Source organism: Mobula hypostoma, chromosome 20, assembly GCF_963921235.1.
Source record: "Mobula hypostoma chromosome 20, sMobHyp1.1, whole genome shotgun sequence".
Classification (NCBI taxonomy): Eukaryota; Metazoa; Chordata; class Chondrichthyes; order Myliobatiformes; family Myliobatidae; genus Mobula; species Mobula hypostoma.
In genome coordinates, this window is record NC_086116.1 from 63795531 (window position 1) to 63808453 (window position 12923).

A 12923-nucleotide genomic window follows, 5' to 3' on the forward strand; every position below is an offset into this window, starting at 1 on the left:
TTAACTCATATGTTTTGGTCCTGTCCTCTTTTGGAAAAATTTTGGAAAGATATTTTTGATATTATCTCAAGAGTTCTGTGTTTTGATTTACAACCCCATCCTATAAGGCATCCATTAGTCTTGCGAGAGCACGGATCTGCGCCTGGAAAATCTTCACTCTCCAGGGCGCAGGCCTGGGCAAGGTTGTATGGAAGACCAGCAGTTGCCCATGCTGCATGTCTCCCCTCTCCACGACACCAATGTTGTCCAAGGGAAGGACATTAGGACCCATACAGCTTGGCACCAGTGTCGTCGCAGAGCAATGTGTGATTAAGTGCCTTGCTCAAGGATACAACACATTCCCTCGGCTGGGGCTCGAACTCACGACCTTCAGGTAGCTAGTCCGATGCCTTAACCACTTGGCCACGTGCCCATACAACCCCATCCTATTTCGGCAATTTTTGGATTGCCAATGGTAGAACATAGATTTTTATCTACTTCAGCCTGTCTGATGATTGCATTTGTTACTCTAATTGCCAGAAGGTCCATTTTATTGAACTGGAAGGAGACCAATCCTCCTACTACATTCCAATGGTTTTCCCAGACTATATTATGTTTAAATTTAGAAAAAATTAGAAGTGATATTTTTGATCCTTCGGTTAAACTTGAAGAGACTTGGAAACCATTTATTCAACATTTTCATATGACGTAATTTGACCTTTCCGAATCCTTATTAACTTAAGATATATGAATAGAAGAGTGGAGTTGACGACATTATTGAATGCGTTCGATTTAAGATAACGGTCTAGCCTTGTTTTGTTCTTTTTGCTTTTTCGGGTTTAGTATTTAGTTCTTTTTTTTGTTTCTTTTTGGGGGTTTTATTTGTATTTTTTTCTTTTTATTTCTCTTTTCTCTATGACTAATTACATCATGAGTTTGGAAGTCCATTATACCTGTGTTATCTGAAATCTTTTCCGTATATGCTTATTAACAATAAGATTATTCCAATCTCTCTGTATCAACATTGTTATTTTGTTTATAATTTTTGAAAAATTAATAAAAAGATTTAAAAAGAAAGAAAGAAATCTCAGCTAGAGTTTGCCCAAAGGCATGTGGGAAACTCTGAAGTCAGCTGTAAGAAGGTTCAATGGGCTGACGAAACCAAAATTAAACTTTCTGTCCTTCAGACTAAACACTATGCTTGGCGTAAACCAAACACAGCACATCATCAAAAACACACTACCTCATGGTGGCTGCAACATGCTATGGGGTTGCTTCACTGCAGCAGGCCCTGGAAGGCTTATGAAGGTAGAAGGTAAAATGACTGCAACAACATACTGAGAAATGCCGGAGAAAAACCTGATGCAGTCTGCAAGAGAATTGTGACTTGGGGAAGATTTGTTTCCCAGCAAGCCAATGATCCTAAGCATAAAGCCAAAGCTACACAGAAATGGCTTAAAAATGATAAAGTTAATATCCTGGAGTGGCCAAGTCAGAGTCCAGACCCCAATCCAATTGAGGATTTGTGGCTGGACTTGAAAAGAGCTGTTCACTCATGATCCCCACGCGATCTGACAGAGCTTGAGCAGCTTTGTCAAAAAGAATGGGGGAAAATTGCAGTGTCCAGATGTGCAAAGCTGATAGAGACTTATCCACACAAGCTCAAAGCTATAATTGCTGCCAAAGATGCATCTACTAAATACTGACTTGATAGGGGTGAATACTTATGCAATCAATTATTGTGCATTTTATATCTGTAATTAATTTAGATCACTTTATAGAGATCTGTATTCACTTTGACACAGAAGTCTTTTTTCTGTTGATCAGTGTCAAAAAAGCCAAATCCACTGTGATTCAATGTTGTAAAACAATAAAACATGAAAACTTCCAAGGGGAGTGAATACATTTTATAGGCAATGTAGTTATAAGAAAAAGGTAGCCATACATTCCCAAGGTCTGTAGGGATTGCTTCTCACAAGAGCAGGTGAATTGCTGGAATTTTCTACCCTCCAGGACTGTGGAGTTTAAGTCATGGAGGTATTTGTGGAGGAGGTAAATAATTTTTTGAAAGAAGAGGGAAAGGTAAGATGAAAAATGACATGACGATATTAAATGCTGGGGCAGGCTTAAAGGGCCTGGCGGCCTATACCAGCTCCCGTGTCCCTTTGATTTCATTTAAAAGTATAAAATTCCTCCAGATCTTAATAGGGTAGGTGTAAAAACGGCCTTCCCCTCACTGTGGATTTAGAACAAGAGGTCACACAAGAACGTTGTGGGAATAGAGGAGTCTTTGGCATGTTTTTCAGGGAGAAAAGAGAAATACAGAGGACTGTGAGCAAGACAACAAATTACATAAATCAGAGCTGAACTCACTGGTTGCTTGTTCCTTCTCCAAGATCATTAACATCCAAATATCCAGTATTGTGCTCATTCCAAACTTATCAAGTCCCTAAGGAGAGAAAAAGATGGAGGTAGTCAATGTGCTCTGAGCAATAAGCTTCTGCAAAACTGAACAAACATGACGTAGCAGCTGCAATGTTTTTATTAAGCGAAATAAACATTATTCATAATAAACAATGTACATTGGCTAAACACCCAAGTTGGTGCAGTCTTTCATTGATTCTATTATGGTTATTATTCTAGCATGAATTTATTGAGTATACCTACATAGAACATAGAATAGTACAGCACAGTACAGGCCCTTCGGCCCACAATGTTGTGCCGACCCTCAAACCCTGCCTCCCATATAACCCCCCACCTTAAATTCCTCCATATACCTGTCTAGTAGTCTCTTAAATTTCACTAGTGTGAAATTTACCTGCAAAAAAAAAATCTCAGGAGTGTATATGGTGACATATATGTACCTTGATAATAAATTTACTTTGAAGTTTAAATACAAGAGATTCTGCAGATGCTAGAAATCCAGAGTAACATTCACAGGATTCATAATGAAAAGTAATTACAAGAATAAACCATGCAATGCCTTTTCGTCTTTACATTCGTAGACCATGCTTTCAATGTTATATAGTTTAAAACCAAGAACACTAATGCTGTTCATGAAGCCCAAAACAAGGTACTCTGTGCAGCTATTCTGCATGCGACTGCAAGAAACTTCAGACAGTTGTGTTATTAACTTACACAAAACACTGGAGGAACTCAACAGGCCAGGCTGCATCTATAGAAAAGAGTGAACAGTTGATATTTCGGAATGAGACCCTTCATCAGATCTGGAAAAAAGTGATAAGTCAGAACAAGAAGGTGGGGGAGGGAGGAAGAAGTATAAGGGTAGTAGGTGAGAGGTGAAACAGAGAGGGAGAGGAGGTGAAGTAAAGAGCTGGGAAGTTGATTGGTGAAAGAGATACAGGGCTGAAGAATGTGAATCTGACAGGAGAGGACAGAAGGCCATAGAAGAAAGAAAACGGGGAGGAGCACCAGTGGGAGGTGATAGGCAGATAAGGAGATAAAATGCGAGAGGGAATTGGGAATGGGAATGGTGAAGCAGGGGGCTTTACCCGAAGTTCGAGAAATCGATGTTCATGCCATCAGGTTGGAGACTACCCAGATGGAATATAAGGTGTTGCTCCTCCAACCTGAATGTGGCCTCTGTGTGGCAGTAGAGGAGGCCATGGACTGACATGTTGGAATGGGAATGGCAGGTAAAATTGAAATGCCTGGTCACCGGAAGATCCCACTTTTTCTGGTGGATGGAGCGTAGGTGCTTGGCAAAACAGTCTCTCAATCTACATTATGGATACAGCTCAGCATATCTCAGGTAGTGGCCTCCCCTCTATGACCCTGCCTGTACTTCTCGTTGCCTCAGTAAAGCAGCCAGCATATTCAAAGACCATCCCCCACCCACCCACACCAGACATTCTCTCTTCTCATCTCTTTCATTGGGCAGAAGATACAGAAGTCTGAAAGCACATATTATCAGGCTCAAGGACAGTTTCTATCCAACTGTAAGCAGACTCATGAACAAATCTCCTGACAATAAGATGTGTCTCTTTTCCTCACAATCTACCTCTTTATGGTCTTGTACTTTGTTTACTTGCATTGCACTTTTTCAGTTTAAGAAGTTTATTCTGCATTGTTATTGTTTTATCTTGTTCCACCTCTGTTAAGTCTCCCTTAATCTGGTTTGATACTTTATTTCTAGCTACTAGATCACTTTACTTAATTGTAAGTTTACAGCTGTTGTTGATTACTTATTATTGCATTGTTAAGCAATTAACCTTCGACATTCGGTCAGCCTTTACATAATCACCTGTACATTCATTCACTTGTAACAAGTGCTTTTACCAGTCAAATGAATTTCAATCATTATTTGAATCTACCTTTCAATAAGAATGCTGAGAAATACTGTCTTTTTACTCTGCTCCTTGCATATGTTCTATTATTGACACTGGAGTTTACCTATCTGCCTAGCTTGAGAAACAGAGGCAACTCATGAACGAGGGCAAAATAACCTCAATGCTCTCTGGGATGATTTGATCTGTATGAACAGTATGCACGTCAAGCCTTTCACTGTACTTTGATACCTGTGACAAGAATAAACCAATACTCACCCCAATGAAATACATCTTGGTTGGATTGCTGCTGGTCACAATACGCACAGCTTCGTCGAACACAGCAGATGTAGTCTTACACAGAACTGCCACCTGCCCAACTGAGCTTTGAGTAGCATTGCCTGTAACATAGAACTCATGGGATTACACCTAATGCTGCTTTGTGGTCAGAAAATCTACCATACATTCAGGTCAAGGGATTTGAAAGATGCAAATAGTAACTCTAAAGCAAGGAAAAGGCGATAGTACAAATCTGATGAAAGTTCAAACTACATATATCACCATGTACTACCCTGAGGTTCATGTTCTTGCAGGCATTCACAGTAGAACAAATAAATACAATAGAATCAATGAAACTCTGCACAAAGACTGACAATCAACATGCAAAAGATGACAATCTGAACAAAAATAAACAAATAAACAACAGAAAATGTGAACTGTAGAATCTATAGGTAAACAGTTTTTCATAAAACATAGGGTTCATGTAGCAACCACCCCCTTCACCTTTGCTACCCTTCCTCCTGGCTTCACACAGTCACCCACCCTAAACACCACATATTCAGCCAGAGTCACCCATTCACACACTTAACACTGTCCCACACTCACCTGCCACACACTCACACTCACTGACTTTCAAAAGTGCCCTTGCCCCATTTACCATCTTCATTTCCGCCAACCAAGGTCTTGTCTTTGACTTGTTTGCACACTTCCAATATTGTTGCTGCCACATAAGCTATCTGGGGTCCAAATCTGAAACTCTGCAAGTACAAAAAGAAATGCCAACAAGTTGGGCACACCACAATCATATAGCAGCATGCCAGTCCTTGGATCAAAGTCACATATTGAATTAATGTTACTCCAATACTAGAGGACAATGACAAACTACAACACATTATACAACGAATTAAGTTTTCAGCCTATCGGGAATAACAAGAAAGAGTAAAATCCATTTAGTGAGCAGAGATTACACCACCCATTGCTGCCAGAATGGATGAAAAGATTGCTGCTTCCCTTCATGTGAAACACCTCAACAGCAACTTCTCCTCTAACATCAGATCCAGTATTATTGGTCTGATCCGCCCACTCCTCAACACAGCCCATTTCCACAGAATTTTCCAATAGCTCACTGACTGGGATGAGAGGATAAGAGGTGACTTGATTGAGGTGAATAAGATTATGAGAGGCATCGATCGAATGGATATCCAGACACTTTTTCCCAGGGCAGAAGAGCTAACATAAGAGGGTATAATTTTAAGGTTGATTGGGGGACGTATAGATTGGAGGGGATGTCAGAGGTAGGTTTTATTTGTACAGAGAGTGGGTATATGGAATGCACTGCCGGGGGGTGGGGGTAGTAGAGGTAACATATTAAGAGACCCTTAGATAGGCACACGGATGAAAGAAAAATGAAGGGTTATGTGGGAGGGAAGGGTTAGATTGATTTTAAAGGACATTAAAGGTTGGCACAATATCGTAGACTGAAGGTCCTGTGCTGTACTGTACTGGTATATGCTCCAACGCCTTCCACTAAGAGCTCTACTGTCTGCATCCTGACTTGCATCATCACCCTTCGATGTGCTGTTTTGCAGCAGATCAAAGTTTCAATTTTAAATTTCTCATCCTGGGCCCTTCGTTTTCTGTCCCCTATAACCACGTTTAAGCCTGTAACTCTGCGCTCCTCCGCCAAAGGCCAGCGCACTGTCCCAACAAAGGGCCTCGACGTGAAATGTTGACTGTCCATCTCCTTCCATAAATGCAACCTGACCTGCTGAATTCCTCCAGATCTTTTGTGTGTCACTCCAGATTTCCAGCATCTGCAGCTTCCTGTGCAACTCCTCAATTCTATACTCAGAGGCTCTGTTTCCATTCCTTCTTGCCTAAGTTTCAAGATCAGGAACTCCCCCACTAAATCACTGCTTCTTAAAACCCATCTCTTTGACAGTCAACCACATGCCCAACCAACTGGAGATCTAACCAGCATATTAGTAATAGATCACCACACAGTTGGGCACATGGCTGCTGTACATGCCTTGACATGTATTACTGTGTTAAAAATGGCACAGGAAAATACTATGATGTTGTTAAAAGTCTTTTTATTATTGAAATACTTTGGCTGCAAACACATCCTAGAAGGTGTCACTTACTGCCAGACCAGATAATTTATTTGAGGCTTGAAAACATTGTGTAGTTTTAAGAAAAAAGATACATCCTTACTTGTGTTAGACTGAACAGTTGAGGGCGGTGAGCTTCACACAGAGCTTCAAAAGGACTCTTGGAACTACTGATCTGTTGGTGTGGATCTCCCACAAGAATCTTCCCACATTTCTGAGAAAGTATAATGTCCATAATGGCTGAGGAAAAGAGAATCATTTACAAACGTTTGTAGTAAGGAGGTAAAGTGATGCTGGAGATTCTTGCAACAGTTCTTCCTGTGGGAAAGGGCAATAATAAAAGGCTTGCCATAGGAGGAGCATTTGATGGCGCTAGGCTTTGTACTCACTGGAATTCAAAAGAACGGGAGTGGGAAATCTCACTGAAACCTATCAAATGTTGAAAGGCTTCAACAGAATGGATGTGGAGAGGATTTTCCTATGGTGGGGAAGTCTAGGACCAGAGGATACAGTCTCAGAATAGAGAGATGTCTATTTTGAATGGAGATGAGAAGGAATTTCTTTAGCCAGAGAATGGTGAATCTGTGGAATTCATTGCCACAGGTGGTTGTGGAGGGCAAGTCACTGGATATATTAAGGCAGAGGTGCATAGGTTCTTAATTAGTCAGGGCATGAAGGGATACAGGGAGGAGGCAGGAAAATGGGGCTGAGAGGAAAATATGATGAAATGTGGAGCAAACTCGATGGGCCAAATAGCCTAATTCTGTTCCTATGTCTTATGGTCTAAACCAGAGGTTGGCAACCTTTTTGCCTCTGTGGGCCGGATCGCATATTAATGAGCGGACGGAGGGCCAGATAAATGCCATAAAAACTTGAAATATGGGAATTATCCATTTAAATACATCTAGATATGTTTTGCCTCAAATTAGTGAATAACACATGCTAGAAATTCATTTGTGCTTAACCAAGGATGCCAACTAGTAATCAAAGAGCTCAGTTTAGTTCTTCTGTCCCACCATTGCTGGTGCCCCATCAGTTGTGATGCCAATTAGGTTCGACACATTAAGTTTCATTTCTGACATCATTTTCAGCAAAGCTTCAAAAATGTCTGCTCCAGTAACCGTGTCCTTCATAGGAATTAATTGAATAAACTCTTCAAACACATTCCACCAGTGGATAAAGTATAAAGTGTTACCATCATACCTGGACTACAATCTTCAGCTTCATCCAAAAGGAGGACATCAAATTGCGACAGATTGGGTTTGCTAAGTTGCCAAAGTTTCAGATAGCCTTAAAATAAAGCACAAAACATTAACAACAAAAGAAAAAAACTACTCTGGATGCTAGAAATCAGAAATAAAAGCAAAATATTGTTAAGATAATCAAATTATGAAATGTCTGCACAGACCAAAAATTTTTTTAAAAACACTACAGATGCAGAAAATCTGAAAGAAAGACAGATGATGCTGGAAATACAGTTAGTCAAGTGCTAAATGTTACTCTTGCACAGGTGATGTCAGGCTCTGGAGAGAGAAACAGGGCCAATATTTCAGGAGTAACAGGAACAGTAAGCTTCCCCGGTCTGCTTTGCTAGTTAATATCCCAAATTGATCTGCAGCCAAACTTCATATTTCTGTTCTTTCACTTTATTCCTCAACACAGATTAACCAATCTCTAGTTTTAACTCTAGAAAGGATTTCTGGATTTCTACCAAGATTAAAGATTGTTCACTGTCATTCTTCACACATCTATTCCATCTAGGTCTTTCAATATTTAATAGGTTTCCATGAGATCTCCCCCCGCCCCCATTCTTCTGAACCCCAGTAAACAGATGCCTAAACATTAACCCTTTCAGTTGAAGCAAGCAGCTGAGAAGAAGGGAGTGAAGAAATCGGGTAGAAAAAGTCATTTTTTTTCCCAACACTGCTCGGGGGGAAGGGTCTGCACTGCGCAGGCGCGTGATGTAGTGCGCCAAGGTTTAAAAAGAGAAATTTTCAACGGTTCTTGTTTCAGTCGAAGCAAGCAGCTGAGAAGAAGGGAGTGAAGAAATCGGGTAGAAAAAGTCGTTTTTTTTTTAAAACACTGCTTGGGGAGAAGGGTCTGCACTGCACAGGCGCGTGACGTAGTGCGCCAAGGTTTAAAAGCAGACCACCATATACAGCGGCCATCGTCGGAGTGGACTGAGTCAGAGTGGGACGGCTTTGGCTCAACAGGCTTCGGTGAGAACAGGCAGAGGCCAGGGTAGGTTCCGGTAAGTTTTTTGTTCAGATTGTTTAGAGTAGAGAGAATGCCAGGCAGGATCTTGGAATGCTCCTCTTGGAGGGTGTGGGAAGTCAGGGAGCCCTCCGGTGTCCCTGACAACAACACCTGCAAGAAGTGCATCCAGCTGCAGCTCCTGACAAACCGCGTTAGGGAACTGGAGCAGGAGCTGGATGACCTGCGGATCATTCGGGAGAATGAGGAGATTATAGATAGTAGCTACAGGGAGGTAGTTACGCCAAAGGAGCAGAGGACAGGAAATTGGGTCACTGTCAGGCGAGGGAAGAGGAAAGGGCAGGCAGAGCAGAGTTGCCCATGTGACCACTCCCCTCAACAAGTATACAGCATTGGATACTGTTGGGGGGGAATGACTTACCTGGGACAAGCTGCAGTAGCCGGATCTCTGGCACTGAGTCTGGCTCTGCAGTGCAGAAGGGAGGGTGGAAAAAGAGGAGAGCGGTAGTGATAGGGGACTCGATAGTTAGAGGTGCAGATAGGAGGTTCTGTGGTCGTGACAGAGAATCCAGGATGATTTGTTGCCTCCCGGGTGCCAGGGTCAAGGATGTCTCTGATCGATTGCATGACATTCTGAAGTGGGAAGGTGATCAGCCAGATGTTGTGGTGCACATCGGTACCAATGACATAGCAAGGAAGAGTGAGGAGCTCCTGGAGAGTGAGTATACAGAGCTTGGTAGGATGGTGAAAAGCAGGACCTCAAGGGTGGTAATCTCAGGATAGCTACCTGTGCTACGTACCAGTGAGGGTAAGAATAGGATGCTCTGGAGGATGAACAAGTGGCTGAGGAACTGGTGTAGGGGGCAGGGTTTCAGAGTTCAGGATCATTGGGACCTCTTCTGGGGCAGGTGGGACCTGTACAAGAGAGACGGGTTACACTTGAATTACAGGGGGACCAATATCCTTTCAGGGAGGTTTGTTAGTGCTATTGGGGAGGCTTTAAACTAAATTTGCAGGGGGATGGGAACCAGAGTGCCAGAGCTGACAGTGTGGCTGGGGTGAAAATAAATGATGTTGAAAGTTCAAGCAAATCCGCTAATAGAAAGGTTGTGAGTGGTGGTAAAAATCTTCTGAGGTGTATATACTTCAATGCTAGGAGTATTGCGGGGAAGGCGGATGAGTTGAGGGCGTGGATTGACACGTGAAATTATGACGTTATAGCAATTAGTGAAACTTGGCTACAGGAGGGGCAGGACTGGCAGCTTAATATTCCAGGGTTCCGATGTTTCAGATGTGATCGAGGCAGAGAAATGAAAGGTGGGGGAGTAGCATTGCTTGTTAGGGAAAATATTACAGCAGTGCTCAGGCAGGACAGATTAGAGGGCTTGTCTACTGAGTCCTTATGGGTGGAGCTGAGAAACTGGAAAGGTATGGCCACATTAGTGGGATTGTATTACAGACCACCCAATAGTCAACGAGAATTGGAAGAGCAAATCTGCAGAGAGATAGCAGGCAACTGCAGGAAACATAAAGTTGTGGTGGTAGGGGATTTTAATTTTCCATATACTGATTGGGACTCCCATACTGTTAGGGGTCTAGATGGTTTAGAGTTTGTAAAATGTGTTCAGGAAAGTTTTCTAAATCAATATATAGAGGGACCAACTAGAGGGGATGCAATATTGGATCTCCTGTTAGGAAACGAGTTAGGACAAGTGACGGAAGTCTGTGTAAGGGAGCACTTTGGTTCCAGTGATCATAACACCATTAGTTTCAACTTGATCATGGACAAGGATAGATCTGGTCCTAGGGTTGAGGTTCTGAACTGGAAGAAGGCCAAGCTTGAAGAAATGAGAAAGGATCTAAAAAGAGTGGATTGGGACAGGTTGTTCTCTGGCAAAGATGTGATCAGTAGGTGGGAAGCCTTCAAAGGAGAAATTTTGAGAGTGCAGAATTTGTACGTTCCTGTCAGGATTAAAGGCAAAGTGAATAGGAATAAGGAACCTTGGTTCTCAAGGAATATTGCAATTCTGATAAAGAAGAAAAGGGAGTTGTATGACATGTACAGGAAGCAGGGAGTAAATAAGGTGCTTGAGGAGTATAAGAGGTGCAAGAAAATACTTAAGAAAGAAATCAGGAGGGCTAAAAGAAGACATGAGGTTGCCTTGCCAGTCAAAGTGAAGGATAATCCAAAGAGCTTTTACAGGTATATTAAGAGCAAAAGGATTGTAAAGGATAAAATTGGTCCCCTTGAAGATCAGAGTGGTCGGCTATGTGCGGAACCAAAGGAAATGGGGGAGATCTTAAATAGGTTTTTTGCATCTGTATTTACTAAGGAAACTGGCATGAGGTCTATGGAATTAAGGGAAACAAGTAGTGAGATCATGGAAACTGTACAGATTGAAAAGGAGGAGGTGCTTGCTGTCTTGAGGAAAATTAAAGTGGATAAATCCCCGGAACCTGACAAGGTGTTCCCTCGGACCTTGAAGGAGACTAGTGTTGAAATTGCAGGAGCCCTGGCAGAAATATTTAAAATGTCGCTGTCTACAGGTGAGGTGCCAGAGGATTGGAGAGTGGTTCATGTTGTTCCGTTGTTTAAAAAAGGATCGAAACGTAATCCCGGAAATTATAGGCCGGTAAGTTTAACATTGGTAGTAGGTAAGTTATTGGAGGGTGTACTAAGAGACAGAATCTACAAGCATTTGGATAGACAGGGACTTATTAGGGAGAGTCAACATGGCTTTGTGCGTGGTAGGTCATGTTTGACCAATCTATTGGAGTTTTTCGAGGAGCTTACCAGGAAAGTGGATGAAGGGAAGGCAGTGGATATTGTCTACACAGACTTCAGTAAGGCCTTTGACAAGGTCCCGCATGGGAGGTTAGTTAGGAAAATTCAGTCGCTAGGTATACATGGAGAGGTGGTAAATAGGATTAGACATTGGCTCAATGGAAGAAGCCAAAGAGTAGCAGTAGAGAATTGCTTCTCCGAGTGGAGGCCTGTGACTAGTGGTGAGCCACAGGGATCAGTGCTGGGTCCATTGTCATCTATATCAATGATCTGGATGATAATGTGGTAAATTGGATCAGCAAATTTGCTGATGATACAAAGATTGGAGGTGCAGTAGACAGTGAGGAAGGTTTTCAGAGCCTGCAGCTGGACTTGGACCAGCTGGGAAAAAGGGCTGAAAAATGGCAGATGGAGTTTAATACAGACAAGTGTGAAGTATTGCACGTTGGAAGGACAAACCAAGGTAGAACATACAGGATTAACGGTAAGGCACTGAGGAGTGCAGTAGAACAGAGGGTTCTGGGAATACAGATACAAAATTCCCTAAAAATTGTGTCACAGGTAGATAGGGTCGTAAAGACAGCTTTTGGTACCTTGGCCTTTATTAATCAAAGTATTGAGTATAAGAGCTGGAATGTTATGATGAGGTTGTATAGGGCATTGGTGAGGCCGAATCTGGAGTATTGTGTTCAGTTTTGGTCACCAAATTACAGGAAGGATATAAATAAGGTTGAAAGAGTGCAGAGAAGGTTTACAAGGATGTTGCCGGGACTTGAGAAACTCAGTTACAGAGAAAGGTTAAATAGGTTAGGACTTTATTCCCTGGAGCGTAGAAGAATGAGGGGAGATTTGATAGAGGTATATAAAATTATGATGGGTATAGATAGAGTGAATGCAAGCAGGCTTTTTCCACTGAGGCAAGGGGAGAAAAAAACCAGAGGACATGGGTTAAGGGTGAGGGGGGACAAGTTTAAAGGGAACATTAGCGGGGGCTTCTTCACACAGAGAGTGGTGGGAGTGTGGAATGAGCTGCCAGACGAGATGGTAAATGCGGGTTCTTTTTTAACATTTAAGAATAAATTGGACAGATACATGGATGGGAGGTGTATGGAGGGATATGGTCCGTGTGCAGGTCAGTGGGACTAGGCAGAAAATGGTTCGGCACAGCCAAGAAGGGCCAAAAGGCCTGTTTCTGTGCTATAGTTTTTCTGTGGTTTCTATTCCTGGAATCACTCTTGTTAACCTCCTCTGGACACACTCCAATGCTAC

General features: G+C 42.2%; 1 protein-coding gene across 6 annotated transcripts in view; it reads right to left on the bottom strand.

Moving 5' to 3' along the window:
• fbxo18 (F-box DNA helicase 1) overlaps positions 1 to 12923 on the bottom strand; it is a 114183-nt gene that overhangs the window by 40015 nt on the left and 61245 nt on the right. For all 6 annotated transcript variants that reach the window (XM_063073067.1, XM_063073064.1, XM_063073062.1 and 3 more), the window contains 5 exons: positions 7859 to 7945; positions 6759 to 6895; positions 5203 to 5302; positions 4545 to 4666; positions 2353 to 2428 (listed from right to left, as the gene is read on the bottom strand). In XM_063073067.1, coding sequence (XP_062929137.1) covers positions 2353 to 2428; positions 4545 to 4666; positions 5203 to 5302; positions 6759 to 6895; positions 7859 to 7945 — 522 coding nt within the window. The remainder of the gene's footprint in view (positions 1 to 2352; positions 2429 to 4544; positions 4667 to 5202; positions 5303 to 6758; positions 6896 to 7858; positions 7946 to 12923) is intronic.